The sequence below is a fragment of the Phocoena sinus genome, chromosome 3, assembly GCF_008692025.1.
Source record: "Phocoena sinus isolate mPhoSin1 chromosome 3, mPhoSin1.pri, whole genome shotgun sequence".
Classification (NCBI taxonomy): Eukaryota; Metazoa; Chordata; class Mammalia; order Artiodactyla; family Phocoenidae; genus Phocoena; species Phocoena sinus.
The window spans coordinates 157,401,943-157,428,173 of NC_045765.1; the positions used below are offsets into that span (position 1 = coordinate 157,401,943).

General features: G+C 35.8%; 1 protein-coding gene across 1 annotated transcript in view; it reads left to right on the top strand.

Annotated features, from left to right (window-relative positions):
• CDH18 (cadherin 18) overlaps positions 1-26,231 on the top strand; it is a 498,063-nt gene that overhangs the window by 204,295 nt on the left and 267,537 nt on the right. The window contains exon 3 of the mRNA XM_032629158.1: positions 23,208-23,502. Coding sequence (XP_032485049.1) covers positions 23,208-23,502 — 295 coding nt within the window. The remainder of the gene's footprint in view (positions 1-23,207; positions 23,503-26,231) is intronic.

The window sequence follows — 26,231 nt, forward strand, 5'->3', positions numbered from 1 at the left end:
AATAAATAAAAAGTAAAACAAACAAACAAAAAAAAAAAACACAAGAGAAAACACGGACAGACAGAACCCTAGGACAAATGGTGGAAGCAAAGCTATACAGCGTAAATCTTTCTCTCAAAGTCCACCTCCTCAAGTTGGGACGATTCGTTGTCTATTCATGTATTCCCCAGACATCAAGTTGATTGTGGAGCTTTAATCTGCTGCTTCCGAGGCTGCTGGGAGAGATTTCCCTTTCTCTTCTTTGTTCTCACAGCCCCTAGGGGCTCAGCTTTGGATTTGGTCCCGCCTCTGCGTGTAGGTCACCAGAGGGCGTTTTTTCTTCTCTCAGACAGGATGGGGTTAAAGGAGCCGCTGATTCAGGGGCTCTGGCTCACTCAGGCCAGGGGGAGGGAGGGGCACGGAGTGTGGGGCGAGCCTGCCGCAGCAGAGGCCAACGTGACATTGCACCAGCTTGAGGTGCGTCATGCGTTCTTCCGGGGAAGTTGTCCCTGGATCCCGGGACCCTGGCAGTGGCGGGCTGTACAGGCTCCCCAGAAGGGGTTGTGGATAGTAACCTGTGCTTGCACACAGGCTTCTTGGTGGCGGCAGCAGCAGCCTTAGCATCTCATGCCCGTCTCTGGGGTCCGTCATTTCAGCCGCGGCTCGCGCCCATCTCTGGAGCTCCTTTAAGAAACACTCTTCATCCCCTCTCCTCGCGCACCAGGAAACAAAGAGGGAAGAAAATGTCTCTTGCCTCTTTGGCGGGTCCAGACTTTTCCCCCGACTCTCTCCCAGCCAGCCGTGGCGCACTAACCCCCTGCAGGCTGTGTTCACGCCGCCAACCCCAGTCCTCTCCCTGTACTCCGACTGAAGCCGAGCCTCAGCTCGCAGCCCCACCCGCCCTGACAGGTGAGCAGACAAGCCTCTCGGGCTGGTGAGTGCCGGTCGGCCCTGGTCCTCTGTGCGGGAATTTCTCTGATTTGTCCTCCCCACCCCTGTTGCTGTGCTCTCCTCTGCAGCTCTGAAGCTTTTCCCCTCCGCCACCCGCTGTCTCTGCCCGTGAAGGGGCTTCCTAGTGTGTGGAAACCTTTCCTCCTTCACAGCTCCCTCTCACTGTTGCAGGTCCCGTCCCTATTCTTTTGTCTCTGTTTATTCTTTTTTCTTTTGCCCTACCCAGGTATGTGGGGAGTTTCTTGCCTTTTGGGAGGTCTGAGGTCTTCTGCCAGCATTCAGTAGATGTTCTGTAGGAGTTGTTAGACGTGTAGATGTGGTGTATCTGTGAGGAGGAAGGTGATCTCCATGTCTTACTCTTCTGCCATCTTCCCAGAAGCCCTACCTCTTCTTTCTTATGTTATAAAATCAATCCATTTTTAGGTTTTGAATATAATGCCTATTTACTGTCTCTCTAATGTGTCCTTATGTTGCATCTCAAACCTTTGTGTGTGTGTGTGTGTGTGTGTGTGTGTGTGTGTGTGTGTGTGTGTGTAGCCTCTTAACTTGTCAGGCTTTCCACAGTCTTCCCCTTCTAAATCAAATTCTACATTGCTTTATCACTCTAAAATTCAATTTTTCTTCTGTCATTTGCTCTCTCTATTTATATACACCTCCCTTCCAAGGTCAACATAATTGCTCAGAGTTTTTTTCTTTTTTCAATAAATACCTTTAAACTCCTTGACATGTCATTCAGGAATCTGAGCCCTACCAACCTCTTCAGACTTCTGATCTGATCTTGTTTTGTAGGCTCTAGAACTTAAGCATGAATGCCATTTTATTTGTTCTTGAATTTGCACTTACTTTTATATTGCCTATCCCTTAATAGTTGTTAAAGTTAGTTGGTGCTTAGTAAGTGTTCAGTATATAGCTGCTGACATATAAAATAGACACATGAAATCACTTTTATGTACTCTCCAATCTATTTATAGATGGGATTTATGTAAATAATACAGGATACATTAGGAATGTCAGAAGAAAAATATAATAGAAATATTATACAATTCATCAACCTTCGATTGTTCACATTTAAGAGGAGACATATAATTAATGTTTAAAATTATATAAGTTGGATATTTAACATATGACTATTGCAGAAGATGTGAAAATGTATCTATAATTTAGGACATTTAGACTTTTCATTAACTATATATGTGTATATGTAATAATGTCATTTGGCTAGTGTAAGAGTCCAGGTTCTGAAGTTAAGGGATTCAAATCTAAATTGTCTTACTTAATAGCTTTGTAACCTTGGGGAAAATTAGTTAATGGCCACATGATTTAGTTTGTTAACTTAAAAAATAGGGGCATAATAATAGTATTTAACTCATCACCTCATCGAGTTACTGTAAGAAAATACGTCAGTCTTTTAGCAGGATATATGACACAGGCACCTGTGTAATTTTCCTACTGCTGCCATAACAAATTATCACAAACTTAGTGGCTTAAGTAACATGAATTTATTGTCTCACAGTTCTGGAGGTCAGAAGTCTTAAACTTTAAGTGGCAACATAGCTGCATTCCTTTAGGAAGCTCCAGGGGAAAATCTGTTTCTTTCCAAGCTTCCAGAAGCTGCCTACTTCCCTTGACTTGTAGCCCATTCCTAAATCTTTAAGCCAAGCAGTATAGCATCTTCAAATATTTCTCTCTGTGTCTCTCTCACTGACTTCTGCTTCTGTCATCACATCTTTTCTTTTCTCTCCTGCCTCTTTCTTTCTCTTATAAGAGCACTTATTACATTGGGCACATGGGGATAATCCAGGACTATCTCCCCTTAATTTGTTCACATCAGCAGAGTCTATTCTTTCATGTATTGGGGTGGCCAAAAATTTCGTTCTTTGGCCAACCTAATAAAATGACATTAATAGGACATGGGCATTTAGAGAGTATAGTAACTGCAAAATAAATGTGGTTTCTATATTGTTTGTAAGAAAAAGAGTGACAGTAGGGTTTTATCACTCCAAAGTTGGCTCCAAATACTAATTAATTAATTGTTGGACATAGTTTTATAAGAACTTGGAAGGAATATTTTAAAGGAAGATTAACCAAATAGATCCCACAAAGAGAATACAGAATGGAAAAGAATCTGAACATTTCCTTATCTAGTAAGCTGTAGAAAAAATATAAACCTTTACTTTTGAAGGTAGAATTTCTATTTTCAAGTTCTAAGTTTTAAGTCCTACAAGACAACTTGAAATAATTCATTGTTCTTACCAAATTTCTAAGTATTCTTTTTTCTTACCAGGCCTAATATAATTAAGAACAATGTCTGGGTATAAGTGAAAAGGGTTATGTTCAAAACCTTATTAACATTGCACCTGAAATGATGGGTCACTTTGCCTCACTCATTTGCCAAAATAACCATCAGTAAGTTGAGGAAATTTTGAGGTAGGCTTTACAGCATTCTTGTTGTATTTCATTTTAGATTGTAAGCTTAATGGCAGGGATACTATAATCAATGATTAAGTTTTTATCTAGTAACCACTGCAGTATATTCTTGATGGTTAATACATTTTTATAATTGTTAATAATAAAAAAAGAGTTACGCTTATATGCAATATAAGGGGCTTATAATAAGTGCATACTTTGAAGACATTTAAAATCTCTGTAAACCATCCTAATCAAGATAATTAAAACATTGCACTCAATAACTTGCACCCCTCATTCTGACAACCACTGATCCGATTTATCTAACTATAGCTTAGTTTTATCTAGTCTATACTTTTATACAAATGGAACATATATATATGCTTTTTTGCATTTGGCTCATTTTATTCAGCATACTGTCTTGAGACACAGCCTTATGCTTCAGCAGTGGATTAATTATTTCCCCAGTGCTCAGTGAGTTAAAACAACAAAGATTTATTATCTCATAGTTTCTGCAAGTCAGGAATTCAGGCTTGGCTTCTCTAGGTGTCTCTGATTCAAAATCTTTCATAAGGCTACAATTAAGTTGTCTGCTGGGGCTGCAATCATCTTACGGAAAAAGTGTGCAGAAAATCCACATCCAAGTTCACTCACACGTCTGTTAGCAGGCCTCAGGTCCATGCTGTGTACTGGCTGGAAATATCAGTTTTTTGCCATGTAAGCTTTTCTGTAGGGATTCTCATGCATGATAGCTTACTTCCCTCAGTGCTACAAGAAGGAAAGAAAGTAACAAAGAGTTATGCATGACAAGAATGGACACACGTGACAGAAGCCAATGCCTTTCTATAAATATTTTTCAAAATGACATCCCATCACTTTTTTCTAATTAGAAGGAGTTACTGTGTCCCATTCATACGTTAGGATGGGAATTATATAAGTGTGTAAACAGCAGGAGATGATAATTATGTGTAATTACAATAGCTGCCTACCACAGTATGCTCACTGACACCCCAGAGATTCATGTTTTTCCTACAAAATACACTGATTTCCACCCAGGGTCCCCACAAGGATCATCCCATTATAGTGTTAGCTCAACACCCAGCTTTTCATCATCTAGTTCAAGACCAGCTGTAGATGAGGGTCCTTGGGTGTAGGTCTTTAAGCACATATCCTCCAGTATAGTTCTTCTTGATCTGCCATTCTGTGAAAATCTAAAGATGTCATTTGCCCACCACATACACAATGATGGGAGAGGCATAGGAAAACTAATAAATATTCAGAAAGGACAAATTGGAGACACAAAGGAGTCACTGGTTCATAGCAAATTTGAAATTCTGTCAGGCAAATACTGGTAGTTCCTTAATTAGGTCTCAAGGTGTAGGAGTAATTTTCATGACACCACCCTCAGGATTCTCTTTTACGCAGGCCATGTCATCCTTCTTCTTTTTGTATAAAAGTTAGAATGTGTTTGAGCTGAGTCATTTTCTTAGCTGGCATCTTGCTATTAGAATTTTGGACATCATCAGCTTATTTTCCTTAAATTTTTGAAGAAATGTCTATATTAAATTACAATGTTTAATTAAATTAAATTATGCAGTTTTGTTATGACCTTTGTTGAAATTTAAGTTATGATATATAAGTATGTGGGGTCTACTTTTTGACTCTCTATCCTGTCTCTTTAACCTGTATGTCTATATTTACACTAATGTAGTTTTCTTTTGAGACCTGAAATCAAATAGTGGAAGTCTGCCAATTATGTTTCTCTCTTCCCAAACTACTTTGACTACTATAAGTCATTGGCAATTTCCATGTTTTTTAGAATCATCTTGTCAATTTGTACAAACAGGTCCATGGTGGTATTTATTAGTATTTCATATACCCTATAGACCAATTTTAGCAAAAAAAAATATAATTTTGTGGACACTTCCAATCTATAAATATGCTAGAGCTTTCTTTTTGTTTTGTTCTAAAAGAAAAATTAGCAGTAGTTTGTAGTTTTCAGTAAAGAGATCTTCACATATCTTTTAAAAAAATTATTCCTAAGTATTTAGGCTTTTTGGTGCTATCATAAATGGTATTGCTTAATGTCTTAATTTTGTTTGTTGCTAGTATGTAGAAATGCATTCAATTTTTAAATATTGTCCTTGAATCCTCTGACTTTGCTAAAGTCACCAGAAGTGTACTCGTGTGTGTGTGTGTGTGTGTGTGTGTGTGTGTCTATATACATAGATTCCTTAGTATTTTATAGGGAGATGAACATATTATCTGTGAGTACAGGGAGGTTTACTTCTTTCTTTCTAATCTGTATAGTTTTTCTTGTTGTTTTTTTGTTTTTATTTTGTTTTATTGTAATGTTCAAGACTTTCAATACAGTTCTGAATATAAGTAGTAAAAATGCATGTACTTAGCTTATCAGTCTTAGCAGGAAAGGTATTTGTATATTTGTGTTTCATGACAAAGTCTGATGGTTAGCTTTACCTCTTTAAGTACTGATTATGAGGTTAACAGTTTCCTTCTATTTTTAATGTGTTGAGTATATCATGAATGTACATTGACTTCTGTTGAATGCCTTTTATGCATTCATTGAGATAACCATACAATTATTCTTCTTAATTATGTTAAAGTGGTTAATTTCATTGTTTGGTTTTTGAGTGTAAAACAAACTTTTCATTAACGTGATAGACTTCACTTGCTCATGGTATGCTATTCATTTCATATAATTCTGAATATGATTTGCTAATTAATATGTAATGATGAATATTCCATTTATTTTTACAAGAGGGTATTGGACTCTAACATTTTCTTGGTTTAGTATCAGAATAACATTGTTTTCATAAAATATATTTGGAAGCAGTCTCTATTTTCTGGAAGGAGCTATGTTGTGTTGGTATTTTCTTTTGCCTAAATGTTTAAAAACATTCATTGGTGAAATTGTCTGTGGCTCAAGCAGGTGTTCTCAACTGGTGATAATTTTGCTCAACAGGTGACATTTGGGAATGTCTAGAGACTGGAAGAAAATGCTACTGGCACAAAGTGGTATAGGCTAAGAATTCTAGTAAACATCCAACAGCATGCAGGATGGCCTCCCTCAGTAAGAATTATGTGGTCTAAACTATCAAAAGTGTTGAGTTTGTGAAATACTGGCTTAAAGTTTTCTTTATGGCAAGGATGTAGATTATAAAAGCAATTACTTTAAAATGTAACTAACTATATATCAGATTCCTTATGTGGCCTTTTCTGACTTGGTTGTGTGGGAAGTTCTAAACTAAATTTCATATTTAATTGCTTTAGCAACATTCAACCAGGATTATTTAATAGCATTCTTTCTCTCTTCCTTTTCTTTGCAATTTTAACCTTTCTTCTTTATCTTTTGGCTCTTCTATTTATTGGGCCAGCAGTTTTATTGTAAGTTGCCTCAAATGCTTTTTGAAAGTGGATGAATATAAAAGAAAAATAAATATGTAAACTAAAAAAAAAACCAAAAAACAAAAAACTTTTTTCCATTTGTTTTAGTCAGTTTTGATGAATTCTGTTTTTAAGAAATTTGTCCATTTCAAATGAGTTAACATTTTTGGCAGAAACTTATTTTTATTTATTTTCTTATTGACATTTTAATGCTTGTATTATCTGTCATGGGATTCCTGATATTGGTAATTTTTTTTCTTTATTTTAAAAATTTTATGTTTTTGTCTTGCTAGGATTTTTTAAATTTAAGAAATTTTTGTAATAACTAAATTTTGACTCAAAATATTCTTCATTTGTCTGTTTTTTTCCCATTTAAAATGTCTTCTCTTAACTGTATTTTTTGTTTTTTAGTCTACATTCCTGAAGTTTAATTTTCTCTTTTTTCGATCTTCTTGTTGTTGGAAATTTAAATCACTGCTTTTGGGTGCTTTCTATAATACAGTGGACCCTTGAATGCATAGGTTTTAACTGCATGGGTCCATTTATATACAGATGTTTTTTAAATAAATACTTACTACAGTACTACACAATACATGGTTGGTTGAATCCATAGATGCAGGACCATGGATATGGAGGGCCAGCTATAGTTATCTGTGGATTTTCAGCCCCCCAATCCCCTGCTGTTCAAGGGTCAATTGTATATACATTTAAACCATAAATTTCTCTCTAAACATAGCTTTAGCCGCATTCCATACTTTCTGATATATTGTGTTTTCCTTATATTTCAATTCAATGTGTTTTTAATTCTCCTTGATTTTCCTTCCAGTTTTATTGAGATTAACTGATGTACTGCAGTGTATAAGCACAGAATAATGATTTGACTTACATACATCTATGAAATGATTATCACAATAAGTTTAGTGGCTACCCATCATCACATATAGATTAAAAACTAAAGAAAAAAAAATCCTTGTGATGAGAACTCTTAGCATTGACTCTCTTAACAACTTTGATATATAACATACCACCATGTTAATTATATTTATCATGTTGTACATTACATCCCTGGTACTTATTTATCTTGTAACTGGAAGTTTGTATCTTTTGATCACCTTCATCCAATTCCCACTCTCCCCACATTCCTCCTCTGGTAACAAGTTGGATCCCTATTACTATGAGTTTGCTTGTTTGTTTTCTTTGGGGTATAATTGACCTTCAACACTATGTTAGTTCCTAGTATACAACATAGTGATTCAGTAGTTCTATACACTTCAAAATGATCACTATGATAAGTCTAGTTCTATGTCACCAAACAAATATATTACAATTTTATTGACTATATTCCCTTCACTGTACATTTTATACCTGTGACTCATTTATTTCACAATTGGACGTTTATGCTTCTTAATCCCCCTCAACTCATCTTCTTTCCTCTCCCCACTACCTCCCCTCTGGCAACCACCAGTTTGTTCTCTGTGTCTATAACTCTGTTTTTGTTTTGTTATTTTTGTTCATTTGTTTTGGTTTTTATATTCCACATATGAGTGAAATCATTCAGTATTTGTCTTTTCTGTTTCACTTATTTCATAGCATAATACCCTCACGTCCATCCATGTTGCTGCAAATGACAAGATCTCATTCTTTTTTTATGGCTAATATTCCACTGTGTGTTTGTATATACACCACCTCTCCTTTATCCATTCATATATTGACAAGCACTGAGGTTGCTTCCAATATCTTGGTTATTGTAAATAATGCTGCAATGAACATAGGGGTGCATATGTCTTTTCTAATTAGTGTTTTTGTTTTCATCAGATAAATACCCAAGAGTGGAATGACTGGATCATATGACAGTTTTATTTTTAACATTTTGAGGAATGTCTATATTATTTTTCATAGTGGCTGCTCCAATTTGCATTCCCACCAACAGTGCATGAGGGTTCCCTTCTCCCCTCATCCTTCCCAGCACTTGTTATTTGTTGTCTTTTTGATAATAGCTATTCTGACAGGTGTGAGGTGATATCTCATTGTGGTTTTGATTTGCATTTCCCTGATGATTATTGATGCTGAGCATCTTTTCATGTGTCTGTTGGCCATCTGTATATCTTCTTTGGAAAAATGTCTATTCAGGTCCTCTGCCCATTTTTTAATCAGGTGTTTTTTTTTTTTTTTGATGTTGAGTAAAATGAGTTATGTATTTTGGATATTAACTGCTTATTGGATATATAGTTTGCAAATATCTTCTCCCATTCAGTAGGTGACCTTTTCATTTTGTTGATAGTTTCCTTCATTGTGTAAGAACTTTTAAGCTTGATGGAGTCCCATTTATTTGTTTTTGTTAAATCTTTTTTTTTGACTTCTTTATGGCTTATGGTTTATTTAGAGGTGTGTTATTTAACTTCAAATATTTTTCCTTTTCTATATATCTTGTTTTGATTCATTTGTATTTTTCCATTTTCATCAGATAGCATAATCTGTAAGTTTATATCCTTTTGAAATTTATTGTTACTTGTATAATCAAGCATGTGGTCTCTCTTGGAGAATGTTCCTTGTGAGCTTTACAAGAATATGTTGTTGAGCACAATGTTTTGTAGGCAATTTTGTTCAATTGATAGCATAATCAAGGTTTTCTCTCTCCTTTATAATTCTGTGTATTTATTCTATCAATTACTGAGAATGAGGTGTTAAATATACCACCTATAATTGTATTACCCTATTCCTCCTGTTAATTGTGTCAATTTTTGCTTCATGAATTTTTGTGTTCTATAATTAGGTTTATGCATATTTTGGATTTGTTTTTACTCTTGATAAATCATGAAATAGTCTCCCTTATCTCTTGTAATATACTTTGTATTGAAGTATAATTTGTCTGATATTCATAAGCTTTGCTTTTTTATACTTATAATTATCCTGTATATCATTTTTCATCTTTTACTTTCAGCCTTCTTATGTATTTTCATTTAAAGTACATTAGTGCAGGCAGCATGTAGCTGAGTCTTATTTTTTAACTCCATCTAAGAGTTTCTACCTTTTAATTGGTGTATTTAGTATATTTATGTAGTTTATTAGTTTTTTATTGAGATGTAATTCACAAAATATAATATCTGTCTTTTTTAAAGTGTACAATTCTTTGGCTTTTAACATATATGCAGAGGTACACAACCATCACAACTCTCTAACTCTAGAACACTTGCATTGCTCCAAAAAAGAAACCTCATACTCATTAGTAGTCACTCTCCTTTTCTCTTCTGACCCCCAGTCCCTGGCAATCACATTTGTTTAGGTTGTTTGAAATTTGTTTTCATTTCTCTTGGGTACATACCTAAAACTAGTATTACTGGGTCATATGGTAACTATATGTGTAACTCTTTGAAGAGTTGTTAAATGTTTTTCCAAATGACAACATCATTTTACAATTCTGTCAGCAATGTATGACCATTGTAATTTCTCCACATCCTTGTCAACACTTGTATTTTCTATCTTCTTAAAATTTCAGCCATCCTAGTGAAGATGAAGTATCAGCTCTTTGCAATTTTAGTTTGCGTTCCCTAATGACTAATGGATGCATTTTTTGTTTTTTTTCTTAGTTGCCCTTGCTAGAACCTCCAGTGTAAGGATGACTAGAAGTGTCAAGAGTGGACATTTGTCTTGCTTTTGATACTTGGAGGAGAACTTTCAGTGTTTCACTATTAATTATTATGGTTAGTCTATTGTAGATGTATGTTATCAGGTTGAGTATGTTCCCATCTATCCCTCTTTTATTTATTGTTTTTGTTGTGAAAGGGTGTTAGATTTTGTCAAACGGTTTTTCAGAATCCATGAGATAATCATATAATATTGGTATGTTTTATGATATTGATTGATTTTTGTATGTTTTAAGCAACCTTGCTTTCCTGGATAAATCACACTTTATCACTGTGTATAATCCTTTTATTGTGTTGCTGGGTTTGATTTGCTAGTATTTGTTGAGGATTGTTGTATCCTATATTTATAAGGTAAATTGATGTGTAGATTTCTCTTTTTGTGATATTTCTATCAGGTTTTGGTGTCAATATAATGCTGGACTCATACAATGAGTTGTAAATTATTTTTTGGAGAAGTTCACAAAGAAGTGATGTTAATTATTTCAGTGTTTGGTGGAAATCACCTGTGAGGCTATCTGGCCCTAGACTTTTCCTTGTGGGTTTTCACTGCAATTTCAGGATGTTGCTTTTCAAGACTACTGTGGAGCTGAGGGGGAGGGGGAAGGATGAAAGTGGAGGAAATTAAAAGACCACCAAAGCTAACAGTTCACACAAAGATTCAGCTGTTTTTCTTGCTTACATTCTCCTTGGAATTCTGTAAGTCTTTGGTTAATTTCCAGAGATCTGAAAAAGTTGATTCTTACAACGTTTTGCCAGTGTTATCATTGTTTTTATGGAGGAGAAATTTTTAGTGGTCCTTACTCCACGATTTTTGCTGAAGTCTACTGTATATTTACATTTAATATGATCATTGATAGGGTTGGTAGACATTGGCAATATTGGTTTTGTTCCTACTTTGTCTTACCGGTTTTTATTCTCTAACATTCCTTTCTACCTTCTCATGGTTTATTCAATGTGTTTTTTTTTTATAATTCTGCTTAATTCTTCTATTGACTCTTTAAGTTATGCATCACTTTATTAAGTTGTCATGTTTGTTCTGGTGCCAAACAGTGTGCATTCACAACGTATAAATGTCAATTTGGAATCAATGTTGTACCACTTCACACATGACACTTAATGTTTGCTACGCTATTCCCTCTGCCCACTTCACACATGATACTGCCTGCTTTACAACTTCCACTTCACCCTTCAAATTTTCCCCTTCACAAATTCAACACCTTCATGACAGTGTCTACTGGAGGAAAAGCACACAACATAAGAGCTGTGAGTTAGAGTTTTGTTCAGGGTCTTACTGAGACTGCTGTGGGAGACAGCCCCCCCAGTAACCCCTTTGAGGGGACTGCTCCAAAGGGATAGTGGAGAAGCCAGGATATATATGATTTTTGGCTAGGGAGTAAGTGCAGTCAAGCATACATCTTAGAAGTAGAGTTACAGATGTAGAAAATAAACTTATGGTTACCAGGGGGTAAGGGGGGATGGTTAAATTGGAAGATTGGGATTGACATATACACACTACTATGTATAAAATAGATAACTAATAAGGACCTACTGTAGAGCTCCTAATAAGGGACTCTACTCAATACTCTGTAATAGTCTATATGGGAAAAGGATCTAAAAAAGAGTGGATATATGTGTATGTATAACTGATTCCTTTTGCTGTACATCTGAAACTAACACAACATTGTAAATCAACTATACCTCAATATTTTTTTTAATGCATACATCTTGGTAAAAGATTACTGTTAGTTACAAAGAACAGATATCTCAGGTAATGTTTTAATGTTTTTCTATATGTGAAAAAATGCAAGAATCTGGGTACATTAAAATTCATCCTGAGGTATACATCAAACTATCTAAGGGGCCTGTTTTTCCAAAACACAGAGTGCCTCATCCTGTTTTTCTTCCTGAGCTCCTCTCAGGGTTCAGTGTCCCTCAGCGACTGCAGTGGGTAATGCCTTAATCCTTGTAGAACTGGGTGATGAACCACATTCTTTGTTTTACAACAGTATAATTACGTTTATCTGCCCATTCCATTTTTTTTCTACTTCCGTCATACCTTTTAGTCAAATAACCTTATAAAACCCATCTTACAATGTTATTGATCTTGCTTTAGTCAGTTGTCTAAGTTGATTTTTTAGGTGTTTTTTAAAAAATATTTACCTCTCCACTCTACACTTTTCGATCTCTTCATTCCTTCCTGTTAAACCAAGTTACCTCTGGGTATTATTTTAATATCTTGACTCTATTTTATAACTTTGTAATTTCTTTATTTCCTATTTGGTACACTATAATGTATCATGAAATTATTTGTGAGAATGTTAACAATCATATTTCATTTTTTCGTAATATTCATTGAAAAGAGGTGTATTGGGTACTGGAAACATGAAAACAAATGAAATGTGGCTCTTGCCCTCAATGAGAGTCAAGTAAATTCGGAGAGTTGGGGAATTTCATTGAAAAAAAGCAATAAGTGCTGAATGACAGGTAAACAAGGGGTTTTTTGGCATCACAAAGGAATGGCAGCTTATTTGAATGAAAAGTTCAAAGGATACTTGACAAAAGATAGGAAACTACTTACCTCTGGGCAGATAAATAGAAAATATCGAGTTTGAAGGGGATCAGCTGTGGACAGTCTGGCTCTTTTGGAGCTAGATTATCTAGTTTAGTTTGACTGAAGTTTAGTATCCATGGTGGAGTGTGAAAAGATCAAGTTGGGCACACAGACAGGAGCCAGATGGAGGGGCATTCCAGCTGAAGGCCATGGGATGCTCTAAAATGAATTATTCAGGAAATGACCAAATTCAAATTTTATAAATAACACACTGAACTGTAGTGTGAATAGAACGTGGATGGAACAGAAACAGAAAGATAATAGGAGCATTTAGGGGATAACAGCAATAATCTAAGTTAGTGTGAGAGCATGAATTAACTCAGTGGTAACTGTGATGGAGAGAAGGGGGTGGAGGGGTGGGAGGTTTTAAGGAGGTGGAATCAAATAATTTAGAAAGTTTGAATGAGGAGAAATGAAGAAAGAAATCAGTATTAACACATAAAATTTCATCTTGAGTGACAGGAGAGTAGGATAGCTCTGATTATTCAATCTGATGATAAACACAACAGAAGATACAGAATGAGTTCAGGCTTGTAACTGAGCAACTTGGATTTTATGGTTTAAAAATTTCTGAATAACATTTCTATCCTTAGCAAGCTTAACTGAGAGGAATATCTGTGCACAATTGTAGACCGCATAATTTTTATTTCAACATGCAGAGTTATGTGGGCTCAGTGCCGTGTGGAATAACTTCATATTCCAGCACAGAAAAAACTTAGCAAGACAGCTCATACTGTCTTCCTCATTGATCCTCAATCCACAGTTTATTCCATAAAAAAACACTTCACTATTCCCATTTCTGCATTTCCAGAGTGAACATTCAATATTTGAGAGTTTTGCACTCTGTCTCCTGTGTTGAGTTAGCATCATCATGTTATTAAAATGGCCCTTTCCTTTAAAAAATATGTTATTCACTAACATATTCAATAACCAGGATATATTTGCTGACCTTATAACAATTTCCGTTGAGTGTTAGGGTTAAATCCAGAATGCAAATGCTTAAGGAAAAAGTTTGATGAGAATTTTAAAAAAATCTTGAAAATCATTTTCATCTTTTTATAGAAATGGAGAAATACGTCTATAAATTGAGAGTCAGCACCCTTTTGGAAAATTTCCCAGCAACAGAAAGTTGGTTTCAACTCATGCCTCTATCAGAACATTGACTACTTTGTGGGTCTGATGATTTTCATTGCTCACTGCGCTAAAAATTTTTGTAACTTTATAGCTCTCTATGATTCGTCTCAGCATACTGCTTGTTACATAGTGGGGTTGCAATTAATTTCTCCCATTTAATTACATCAAATTGTTTTTTAACCTAGAATAAGCACAAAGCCAGAGGGATAGCTAAATAGAGTTGTAGAAATCATAAAGCTTAGGTGAGGGACATATGAGATGGGAAGGGATACATATCCAAAAATTGCAAGACGGACTAAACATGCAGACAGTTATGAGTAAGCTTTAGCTAGCAACACTGGGCAACTTAATGCAGTAGCCTGAGAGATGTGGCTGAATTCAGGACAGAATTTAGCATCCTGAGGCATGGCCATAAGAAAGACCAAATTCTTAAACATCTCAGAATGAGAAGTAAACAAAGATTAGAGGCCATGTGTGGAGATCAAATGGTACCTGAGATTTTCTAATTATTCTTACTGTTTTGAGAAATGGCTGCAATATATTATGGCTTTTCCACACAATTGACTTTAATAAAACCCAGAATCCTTGTTTAATAACAACAGCAACATTTATACTGAAAAGTAATGGATACTCATTCAATAACTTAAAACTGTGAAAGAAATATAAAGGAAAATTGACTAGCTCACTGCAGTGTAGCCTCTTTTTCTGTCTTCCCTCTAGTGTAAGACACCTGGATTATATCTTTCTCTAATTTTCTACTTGATCATGTGAATAAATAGGAATATATTATATATGTAGTTTTATTGTTATTTATTTTTTCTCTAAATAAGATCTTGTATTCTGCATTATTCTACAATATGATTTTCTCAATGGACAGCAAATTATGGATAGTTCTTCAGAGCTAAATATATTCACATTATTATTTTAATAATTCATAAGTTGTAAAACCGTCTCCCTCCAGCTGAAACTTCAGATTTCTTTTGCCTCTAAAATAATCAATAATTATTATTTTCATATAGCTATCATTATACACAGGTGCTTAATTTTCCATTTTATTTTCTCCCCCAGGACACTAACATGCTTTTTTGATTGCTCTTTCGCAGTAACTTCTGGTCCTTCTACCTTTTGAATTTTGAAATCCTACAGGTTTCAATCATCAGTCCTTCCTTTTTTTTTTTTTTTTTTTTTTTTGCGGTACGCGGGCCTCTCACTGTTGGGGCCTCTCCCGTTGCGGAGCACAGGCTCCGGACACGCAGGCTCAGCGGCCATGGCTCACGGGCCTAGCCGCTCTGCAGCATGTGGGATCTTCCCGGACCGGGGCACGAACCCATGTCCCCTGCATCGGCAGGCGGACTCTCAACCACTGCGCCACCAGGGAAGCCCTCTCTTTCCTTTTTAAATGTGGGTCTTGCATATTGTCTATTGTCATGTTTTCTGCTGACTGTCTGCTTTTCCCCAGTGGAATGAATGTAGGCATTACCTGGGCAGGGATCTCAGCCTGGTTGTTCAGTGATGGATTTAAGTACAGAGTACAATGACTGGCACATGGTGGACATTTCAAAAAATGTTTGTAGGATGAATAAACTCCTCAAAGTGATTGATCGATCGAATGAGACTCTTACATTTTATTGTCAGATGAATTTTCCAAAGGACTGGAACAACTCACACTTCCATTATCTTTCTTTGCCCTCCTTTCTTAGTGCAATTACTGCTTTCTTAACGAGGAAAAGGGGTTAAAATGAACAGTGATGGCCAAATTTAAATGGGGATAAAATCACAGCACACTGGAATGTGTGGGCAGTGGTTTGGGTCAATATTTTTATGGAATTATAATAATGCTTAGTATTCTGTGAGGTTTTTTTTCTTTAAAACCAGCTGCCAGAGCCACCCCTTTCTCAACTAGACCTTGACTGGGATATAAAAGAAGACATGAACTCTGACAGATAATAGGTACTCCTGTGCCTTATATATATATCTCCCTTCAATTCTAATCAGTTGGTCACTTTTTGAGGCTTCCCAGAAATTAATAGCGAAATTCTCAACCACTGAATGCCTCCTGCACTGCCCAAATATTTGGCGCGCCTGAATGGGGCTCTCTGAAGTAAAGCTGGTGCCTACGGAATTAAAACAACCTCAGACTTTATAGAGGTATTTTGTAGTTTTCCATCTTGTGTGTTAATAGCCCTAAGCTGTGATTCAGGGGTTATAATAGTTAAAAATGTGTTCCTTTCTGCTCCTTTTCCCTTCCTCCTTTTCATTCGTTTCCTTTTCTAAGAATACCAATAAAGCAGTTAAAAGCTAGAAACTAAAATTCAACAAGTGGCCTTTGCATGTTTGCAGAGACCTTGGATGTTTCTAGTTAAACAAATGCAAACCTTGTTTTCTTACCCTCATCTAATTTCTTAACCTTTTAATTGATTAACATTAGCTTTGTGGTTGAACACAATGCTTTACTACTACTGTTTTTAACATACCTTTTTTACGTATTGATGCATAATTAAAACTGATGGTTATGTATTCCTTTTTTTGCATGAAGAGGCTGATGTGTTAATTACCAATAGGCTGTTACTCTTCATGTGTTTTTTCTTCGCATCAATAGGCGCAGTGGTTGAGTCCGCCTGCCAATGCAGGGGACACGGGTTCATGCCCCAGTCCGGGAGGATCCCACGTGCCGCGGAGCGGCTGGGCCCGTGAGCCATGGCTGCTGAGCCTGCGCATCCGGAGCCTGTGCTCCACAATGGGAGAGGCCGCAGCAGTGAGAGGCCCACGTACCGCAAAAAAAAAGAAAAAAAAGAAGAGTTCAATTGGATTTTGTTTTATCTGCTTATCGTTTAAAACATAACACATTCTGGAATGAGAGATGCATAATAAGTTTTAATGGCATGTCTTTCCTATGATCCTTACATAGGTCACACATTGCTATATAATATTTCTGACTTTTTCTACTGGAATTATTATTGTAAATAGAAGTTTCCTACTCATAAAAATGCATAAATTATGTAGTCAAAAATATCACAATTTTAAGTTAGTGAACTATCTTTATAATATAGCTTGAACTCCTAACTAAAAGCAACTTTCAAACTTAATTGCTCTGACACCATCTTCTTAACCTTTTAAAGTTATTCTTCCCCAAAGGATAGGATATTATCTCAGTGAGGAATTCTGCATTAGAGTAAAAGCTATAAATTTTTAGGTCCCGATCCTAATGTGGTCAAGGGTGAATAAATAGTCTTCTGAGGGGAACTCATGTGTGTCACATTAACTTTCTAAGTGCTGTGGGTTACTCCTTAACACTTAGGAAGAGATAATTTATTAAAAGAATGTCAGAGAAGTGTTAATTTTGCTTCACTTGGGTGACTATGTTTTCTTTCTGCATTCTCCTCCCTTTTTCTGTTCTTTAAAGAACAATTAATTAACCCTATGTTTTTATGTGATCAGATACACAAGGATTTTTTACTCTTGCTTTAGGACAGTAAAATAGCTTTCCTTTAGCATAAAAATATCACTCACTTTGCAAAATCTCATGACTCTAAAAGTATATTCCCACCACTGTGTGTTATGATAACACCCTGCTACTATTCTCTTTGTAGTATTTCTGAACTATATATGATGAAAATCAACTTTATCGTCCAAATATTTTTATATATTTAATGTAAAAAAGATAGAAATCTCTCAAATCGTCTAGTAGCTAGCTAAATTTACAATGTAATATTTTACTAGTTACTAAGTCAGTACTGCGTTTATATCCAGAGCATTCCTACTTTACATACTAGACTCCTGGTCTCTTTCATTTGATATCTCATTGCTGCCCACCCTCGAAGATAGCACATTTCTAGTCTGATTATCTGTATAACCTGATTATCTGTATCTAAAAGTTTTCTCTCCATGTCTTAAGATTTCTACCTCTACTGCACTCATTACTGCTCATCCATTTCATTCATGTATTCATTCATTCACTCACACATTCATCATATTTTGCCTTATAAAACCTAATACAAAACATGTGTTCTTCCAGAATCTCAAAATCTACTTGTTAAGGAAAGCAAGACAGTGTAGCCAGTGGTTCCCCCAACCTCTGTTGCAGAGTGCATGTTGTAAATAGAGCTAAAGATTTGAAAATAGGTCCAATGGAAAAGAGGTAATCCTGAGGGTGGATCACTGAGAGGGTGGGACGAATTGGGAGATTAGGAATGACATAGATACACTACCATGCATAAAACAGAGTCTGTCATGCAGAGTGAAGTAAGTCAGAAAGAGAAAAACAAATACCGTATGTTAACACATATGTATGGAATCTAAAAAAAAAAAAAAGTTTCTGAAGAACTTAGGGGAAGCACAGGAATAAAGACACAGACGTAGAGAATGGACTTGAGGACACGGGGAGGGGGAAGGGTAAGCTGGGACAAAGTGAGAGAGTGGCATGGACATATATACACTACCAAACGTAAAATAGATAGCTAGTGGGAAGCAGCCGCATAGCACAGGGAGATCAGCTTGGTGATTTGTGACCACCTAGAGGGGTGGGGTAGGGAGGGTGGGAGGGAGACACAAGAGGAAGAGGATAGGGGACATATGTATGCATATAGCTGATTCACTTTGTTATAAAGCAGAAACTAACACAACATGGTAAAGCAATTATACTCCAATAAAGATGTTAAAAGAAGAAAGCTAGTGGGGACACACTATAAAGCACAGGAAGCTCAGCTCGGTGCTCAGTGATGACCTGACCTAGATGAGTAGGATGGGGGTTGGAAGGAAGGAGGTCCAAGAGGGAGGGGATATATGTATACATATAGCTGACTCACTTTATTGTACAGCAGAAACTAACACAACATTTGGAGTAAAGCACTTATACTCCAAAAATTTTTTTTTAATTAAAAAAAATCATATAAACTATTAATTAATTGACCTACTGCTACTGTGCTGGGTTTCCACTAGTGTTACATGGTAACTCTCATTTCAAGATTCCATCAGGCCAGATGAGAGATTTTTAAAAATCCATTAATAAAGTGATCATCTACCTTAGTAAAACCCCTAAGCTGAGTATTATCAACAACTTATGTAATCCAAATACATAGTTATAATATTTTGAACATAACTTTGAGTGTGTTTGTACAGTAATAAATACTGGTTAAATACAGTTCACTGATTGTATTGCACATTTATTTTCTAATTAGACATAACTTCTGAAACATGCTAAATTATATGTTAATTCTCAAAACTTTATAAATGTGAAGTCAGATTCAAGTTTTAGAATCTAAAGCCATAAAGCTACTGACATTTATCTTTTATTTGAATTATTTAGCATAATCAGTATAAAGCACAGAGCATATAATTTTTTAACAGATGCTTTAGACTGACAACTTTACTACTTCTTTTACATATTTCTGTTTCTGGTTTACATCCATACGCCTATTTTAAAAAAATATGTATAGTTAACTCTTTGTAATGTGAACCTTTAATCCAAGACTAAATAATTTTAAATTTTCCTTGCTAAAAATATAAAAGAGTATGTGAATATATCCTGAGGAAAGGAGTTAATTGTCACCATTGTTTTGTCTTTCAAAAATTAGTTTTTAGAAGGCTTAACACTTGCCCTCAAGTGTTTTTAATTAATTATATTTATAATATATAGATTTATAATTTATATACAGCATAGCAATAGCTATTAAAGCGATCTCACCTTTTGTTAATTTAATAACACGAAAGTTCCAGAAAAGGTTTCAGAAACATTTGTTCAATGAATTTGTTGCTTTACTTGGCTGTGCTTTGGTCACGCATAGAGGCAAAGTTAAAAAATGTGAAACAGACTGCTCTATCGATGTTGTGTAGACGTCTGCTGCATAAATCTTTTCTTGTAGGTGCTAAAATGATGTGTCAAGAGACATAAATAAATGAATAAATTCACTTTCATACATGCATGCAACTGTCTCTATGCAACTCATTTTACTGCTTCTTTTAGTAGTTAATTTACTAATGAAGTGTGAATCTTTGAAAGCTGTGTTTTTCATATTTTGTTAATGTATTTTTACTCCTTTTTACAAAAACTCCAAAAAAGCAGTTTTGAAATGATTTCATTGGTTGAATCTAGCTGAGTGATTCCCATCAGAATTTTGTCCCCGATTATGTCCTATGTGTTTTCAAGAAATAAGTTAAACTTTTCCTGATGTACTATTATTTATGTTTCAGATGCCTTCATTTTCCCATAAGAATAGTTCTTTCCTTATATTGTCTTTTTCTATATTTTATATTTATCTATTTGTAGCTGCATTGGGTCTTTAAAAAAATTTTTTTAACATGTTTATTGGAGTATAATTGCTTTACAATGTTGTGTTAGTTTCTGCTGTATAACAAAGTGAATCAGCTATATGTATACATATATCCCCATATCCCCTCCCTCTTGTGTCTCCCTCTCACCCTCCCTATCCCACCCCTCTAGGTGGTCACAAAGCACCAAGCTGATCTCCTTGTGCTATGAGACTGCTTCCCACTAGCTATATATTTTACATTTGGTAGTGTATATATGTCAGTGGTACTCTCTCACTTTGTCCCAGCTTACCCTTCCCCTCCTGGTGTCCTCAAGTCCATTCTCTAGGTCTGTGTGTTTATTCCTGTCCTGCCCCTAGGTTCATCAGAACCATTTTTTTTTTTTTTTTAGATTCCATATGTAAGTGTTAGCATTTGGTATTTGTTTTTCTCTTTCTGACTTACTTCACTCTGTGTGACAGACTCTAGGTCCATCCACCTCACTGCAAATAACTCAATTTCATTTCTTTTTATGGCTGAGTAATATTCCATTATGTATATATGTGCCACATCTTCTTTATCCATTCATCTGTCAATGGATACTTAGGTTGCTTCCATGTCCTGGCTATTGTAAATAGTGCTGCAATGAACATTTTGGTATATGTCTCTTTTTGAATTATGGGTTTCTTAGGGTATATGCCCAGTAGTGGGATTGCTGGGTCATATGGTAGTTCTATTTTTAGTTTTTTTTTTTTTTTTTGTGGTACATGGGCCTCTCACTGTTGCGGCCTCTCCCGTTGCGGAGCACAGGCTCTGGACGTGCAGGCTCAGCGGCCATGGCTCACGGGCCCAGCCACTCTGTGTCATGTGGGATCTTCCCAGACCGGGGCACAAACCCGTGTCCCCTGCATCAGCAGGCGGACTCTCAACCACTGAGCCACCAGGGAAGCCCTATTTTTAGTTTTTTAAGGAACCTCCGTACTGTTCTCCATAGTGGTTGTATCAGTTTACATTCCCACCAACAGTGCAGGAAGCTTCCCTTTTCACCACACCCTTTCCAGCATTTATTGTTTGTAGCTTTTTGATAATGGCCATTCATTTCCGATGTAGGCTTTCTCTAGTTTTGCCAAGCGGGAACTATTCTTCACTGAAGTGGGTGGGCTTCTCATTGCAGTGGCTTCTCTTGCTGTGGAGCATGGGCTCTAGGGTGCGTGGGCTTCAGTAGTTGTGGCATGCGGGCTCAGTAGTTGTGGCATGCGGGCTCAGTAGTTGTGGCTCACGAGCTTAGTTGCTCTGGGACATGTGGGATCTTCCCAGACCAGGGGTTGAACCCCTGTCCCCTGCATTGACAGGCGGGTTCTTAACCACTGTGCCACCAGGGAAATCCCTATATTTTATCTTTTAAAAAATATCTTCTAAAATTTCAGAGACTTTAACATAAACCTTGAAAATTTTCACTTTACTGTGGCTAGAAACCAAAATGCTATGTGAACAAGGTTATATATTTTCAATGTTTGCAAGGGTCAGAAATGTGCAAAAAGTGAGTAGTTGAGGTTATGTGACCAAAAAGGTTTCATATGAAGGATAACTGTTCAGATCTCTTGGGAGAAACCATTCTTCAATATGCGTTTGCAATTTAAGAAAATACTGAGGTCATTCTTAGCTAGAAATATAGCAGTAGTGTTCATGGAAATATTTAACTGAACTTTGATGTTATAAGTTATAGTAAGATATTAAGTGTGAACCATATGCAATTTAAAAGCATTTGCTAATATATAAATGATAAAAAGAGGCTTATAATTATCTTACCATTATTTATCTTTCTTGTTGAAATCCTCTGCTGAAATATTACTCTATAATGTCTCTTCAAAGAATATTTGATCATTTTAATATAATAAGTGAGATTTTTTAGTGTATCTCAATTAATTAAAAATTAGGGCCTACTTATTGATTAAATCTATTACTGTTATTTAAATTTTGAGTTAAAGTTTCATAAATTTTCAAGAAAGAAAATATTCTACCACAAGTTTTTTTTAAAATTCTAAATGTAAACAATTAATGTAGAAAATATTTATTTTTCCAAATTATAAAATTAATGCTTCTGTGACAAATAAGTGCCTCTTTTGTGGAATTTTTATTTCTTTTTTTTTTTTTGCGGTACACAGTTCTCTCACTGTTGTGGCCTCTCTCATTGTGGAGCACAGGGTTCGGACACTCAGGCTCAGCGGCCATGGCTCACGGGCCCAGCCACTCCGTGGCATGTGGGATCTTCCCGGACCGGGGCATGAACCCATGTCCCCTGCATCAGCAGGTGGACTCTCAACCACTGCACCACCAGGGAAGCCATTTTGTGGAATTTTTAATAAATAATTTGAATGTCAATTTGTCCTACAATATTTTTTTTCTAATTTTAATGTTGGAATAGAATGACAAGCTATTAATTTAAAAAAAAATTCCTACAAGTATGGAAGGCAACAGTGATTTACTAGTAGTTTCTTTTTCTAGTTCTATTCTATGATGTAGGTAGTAAAGTGTGGATTTAGTAGAATGACCTCAAGAGTTATTGTTTTTCTTTTAATAATTATTGCTTTTTAATTGTTCTTACATCAATAATTGGATCTTAAACAGATCATAATAAAAATATCCACATTAATACCAAGTGGAGAAAAACTGCAGACCAATAGATGATTGTAGCAACACATGGGACACTGTAGAGAGAAGAAAAGTTATAGTCAAAACTAAGTATTAAATTATAGATAGGTAGTTTTCAGAGAAAACAATGTGAAGTTGGAGTATAATTTCGTGTTAAATTATTCCATCTTTATTTACAGCTGCACTCCAATTCTGACAAAGGTGATGGGTCTGTGAAGTACATCCTTACTGGAGAAGGTGCTGGGACTATATTTATCATTGATGATACCACGGGTGACATCCACTCAACAAAAAGTCTAGACAGAGAGCAGAAGACCCACTATGTGCTTCATGCTCAGGCTATTGACAGACGAACAAACAAGCCCCTTGAACCTGAATCTGAGTTTATCATCAAAGTGCAAGACATCAATGACAATGCTCCAAAGTTCACAGATGGACCATATACCGTAACTGTGCCTGAAATGTCAGATATGGGTAAGAGAAATCATTTTTATATTTTGGCATTTAATATATTTTTGGTGATCCAAAAATCATCTTTTGAAGACCAGTTTTTAAATTTTTGGGGGGTAGTGAAGAAATCTGAAGAAGTTCCAAAATATTTTCATAATTTCCTATGGCCTAAAGTGTTAAAGAATATTTGGCCTAGCTATTCTAATATTTATTAAAACAAATTTCTGAATCTGTAAGTTTAAGAAACAGCTTGATCTCAAGGAAAAACAACCATACATGAGAAAACACTTGAAATTCTTGCTTAACTGGCATAATTATTTGACCATACCAACACATTCAATGACAATTTGTATAGATACAGATAATATAATGTTGTAAATCTATGTCTTTTATACTTGCAGGTTATGATCAAATTATAATAGTATTAATAGTACAAGCAATAGCTACATTAATCAATAAGCTTTGCAGATATCCTAAGCATTTACATCTCTTATTTATTTTAAAATGTATGACCACCCTGTGAAATATTTTGAATACCACTTTAAAGCTGTGCAAAGTGGTGTACAGTATGTAAGTAACTTTCCCAAATTCTTTCCCAAATTGCTAGAAGAAATTGACTCTAGGCTCTCCTGAATGCAGAGCCTACACTGCGTTTGATAAGTCGTGATTGAGGTCTCCAGTCTTCTGATCATCAGGGGTTCTCCCACCACCCACAGATTTCCATGGTTTAGCTATTTTAGTTTATTTTTATCTCAGATGATAAATTTCCTAAATATAATTAAAATAAAGTTCAGCTGTGATAATATTTTTATTACCTCTGTGAGGCTCTCAGTTTGGATTTAGAATGTATATTTTGAATAAAGGTTTTACATATTTAAGTTTCCTGTATATGTATGGGTTTTAAATTAGGTATTATGGTCACGAATCAAATCACTCTGTGTAATTGGAGATATATATATATATATATATATATATTTTTTTTTTTTTTTTGAAATTTTTTCCAGTTTTATTGAGATATAATTGGCATACAGCACTGTATGAGTTTAAGGTGAACAGCATGATGGCTTAACTTACATATATTGTGAAGTGATTACCACAATATGTTTTCTTAACATCCTTTATCTCGTATACATAAGGTTTTTTAATTTTTAATTTTCAAGATTGCAGTTTATTTATTTATTTTTTCATTTTAGCTCTCCTGAGATTGACAGATAGCTTCTGAAGCCGTTGGGGAAGCAAGTTAGAAAGAGAGACTAAGTTCTCCCTCTTAACCAGAATCTCAGGGGAGAAAGCCATTGCTAATCTGGCTCCCCAGGGACCAGAGTAGAATACAGGGTCCAGACTCAGAGAGCCTGTGGAACGGCCCAGAAGACACTCATGCTCATTGGTCTCTTAGGAAAGTTGAACAGCTCAACACCATTATTCCTGGCAGGTGAGAGTTTGTGTGAAAATTCCAGAACAGACTTCCTCCTAGCACCTTGTCAAGGGACTGACAGCCCATCTGCCAGTCCTCTTCTCCTATAAAAGCGAAGAGCTCTATGACTCCGCCACTTGTGAGAATGTCACTGGTAAGGTACTGCCAGAGGCCAAGTAAGAACTCCAGGGAGTGCAAAGGAAATGACGGTCACCAGGGCAGACAAAGCACCATAGAGAGAAAAACGGGCACAGCAGTCATTACCAAGAAAGAGTATTGAACTGTAGATAATCAGAGCACTAGTGTTTTAAGGACACTGCAGAGAGATTTCTGTAACTCAAAGCCATGTTTTCTATAAACAAGTTAACAACAAAAAAATCAATGTATGCATTGAGGCATGAAGGGTCACTGATAAGACGCAAATTATTTTTCTGGAACTTAAGAACATCCTAGACTGGAAGAAGGAGCTAAAAATCAGAGGGCAAAAATACAACTATAGGGCAATTGTGAGAAATAGATGAGACTTAGAGTATATGTTAATTAGACCTAGAATGTGAATAACACATGTTCCCAGAGAGCAGGAAACAGCAGATGAAGGAGAGGAGCTATAACACTTTTTCCTGGAGGTGAGGAATATACAGAATTCACAAGTTTAATAGACTTTCTGAGTTCCTGGAAAGGGTAATAGAATAAGAATCAAACCTAGGCTTTAGGAACTTTGCCAGGATTCACCTAAGGATACAGAGAAAATTTTTACAAACTTTCAGATATTTAAAAATTACCTATTAGGAAAAAATATTTTCACATCATGTTTATCACTTGAAATATTGGAAAGTGGTTAACAATTGAATACCCTTGTCAGCCTACAGAGTAAAGACTGAAACCCCAAATCCTTCATTCAGGCAAAACATGATTCATCTGTTAGCATGAAAGAAATATGTGGAGAAGGATCCAGAAAGTATATCATCCTCCCACCTTATCTAGAAAAATATTTAGGAAAACAGTTGACATTGAAAATAGTTGAAATGAATCAGAACAGAGATTGAAAAGCCAAGGAAAATGACAAGGGGAGGAAAAAAGTTATCAGAAATGTATCCTGAAATATATACGTGTGAAAGCTAAGTGGGTACATGTGAGCCTGTTAAAGAATGCTGGACATTTAGGAATCATGATGTCTAAAGGAATCATTGCAGCAAAGGCTGGAGGACTTAGCAACAAGCCAAGACATTTCAGTCCTCATCTAGGACTTGGAGAGAAAGGTAGGAATGGGAGGGAAATACTAGTGAAGCTGACCCTTGAACTACACGGGTGTGAACTGCTTGGGTCCACTTATAGGAAC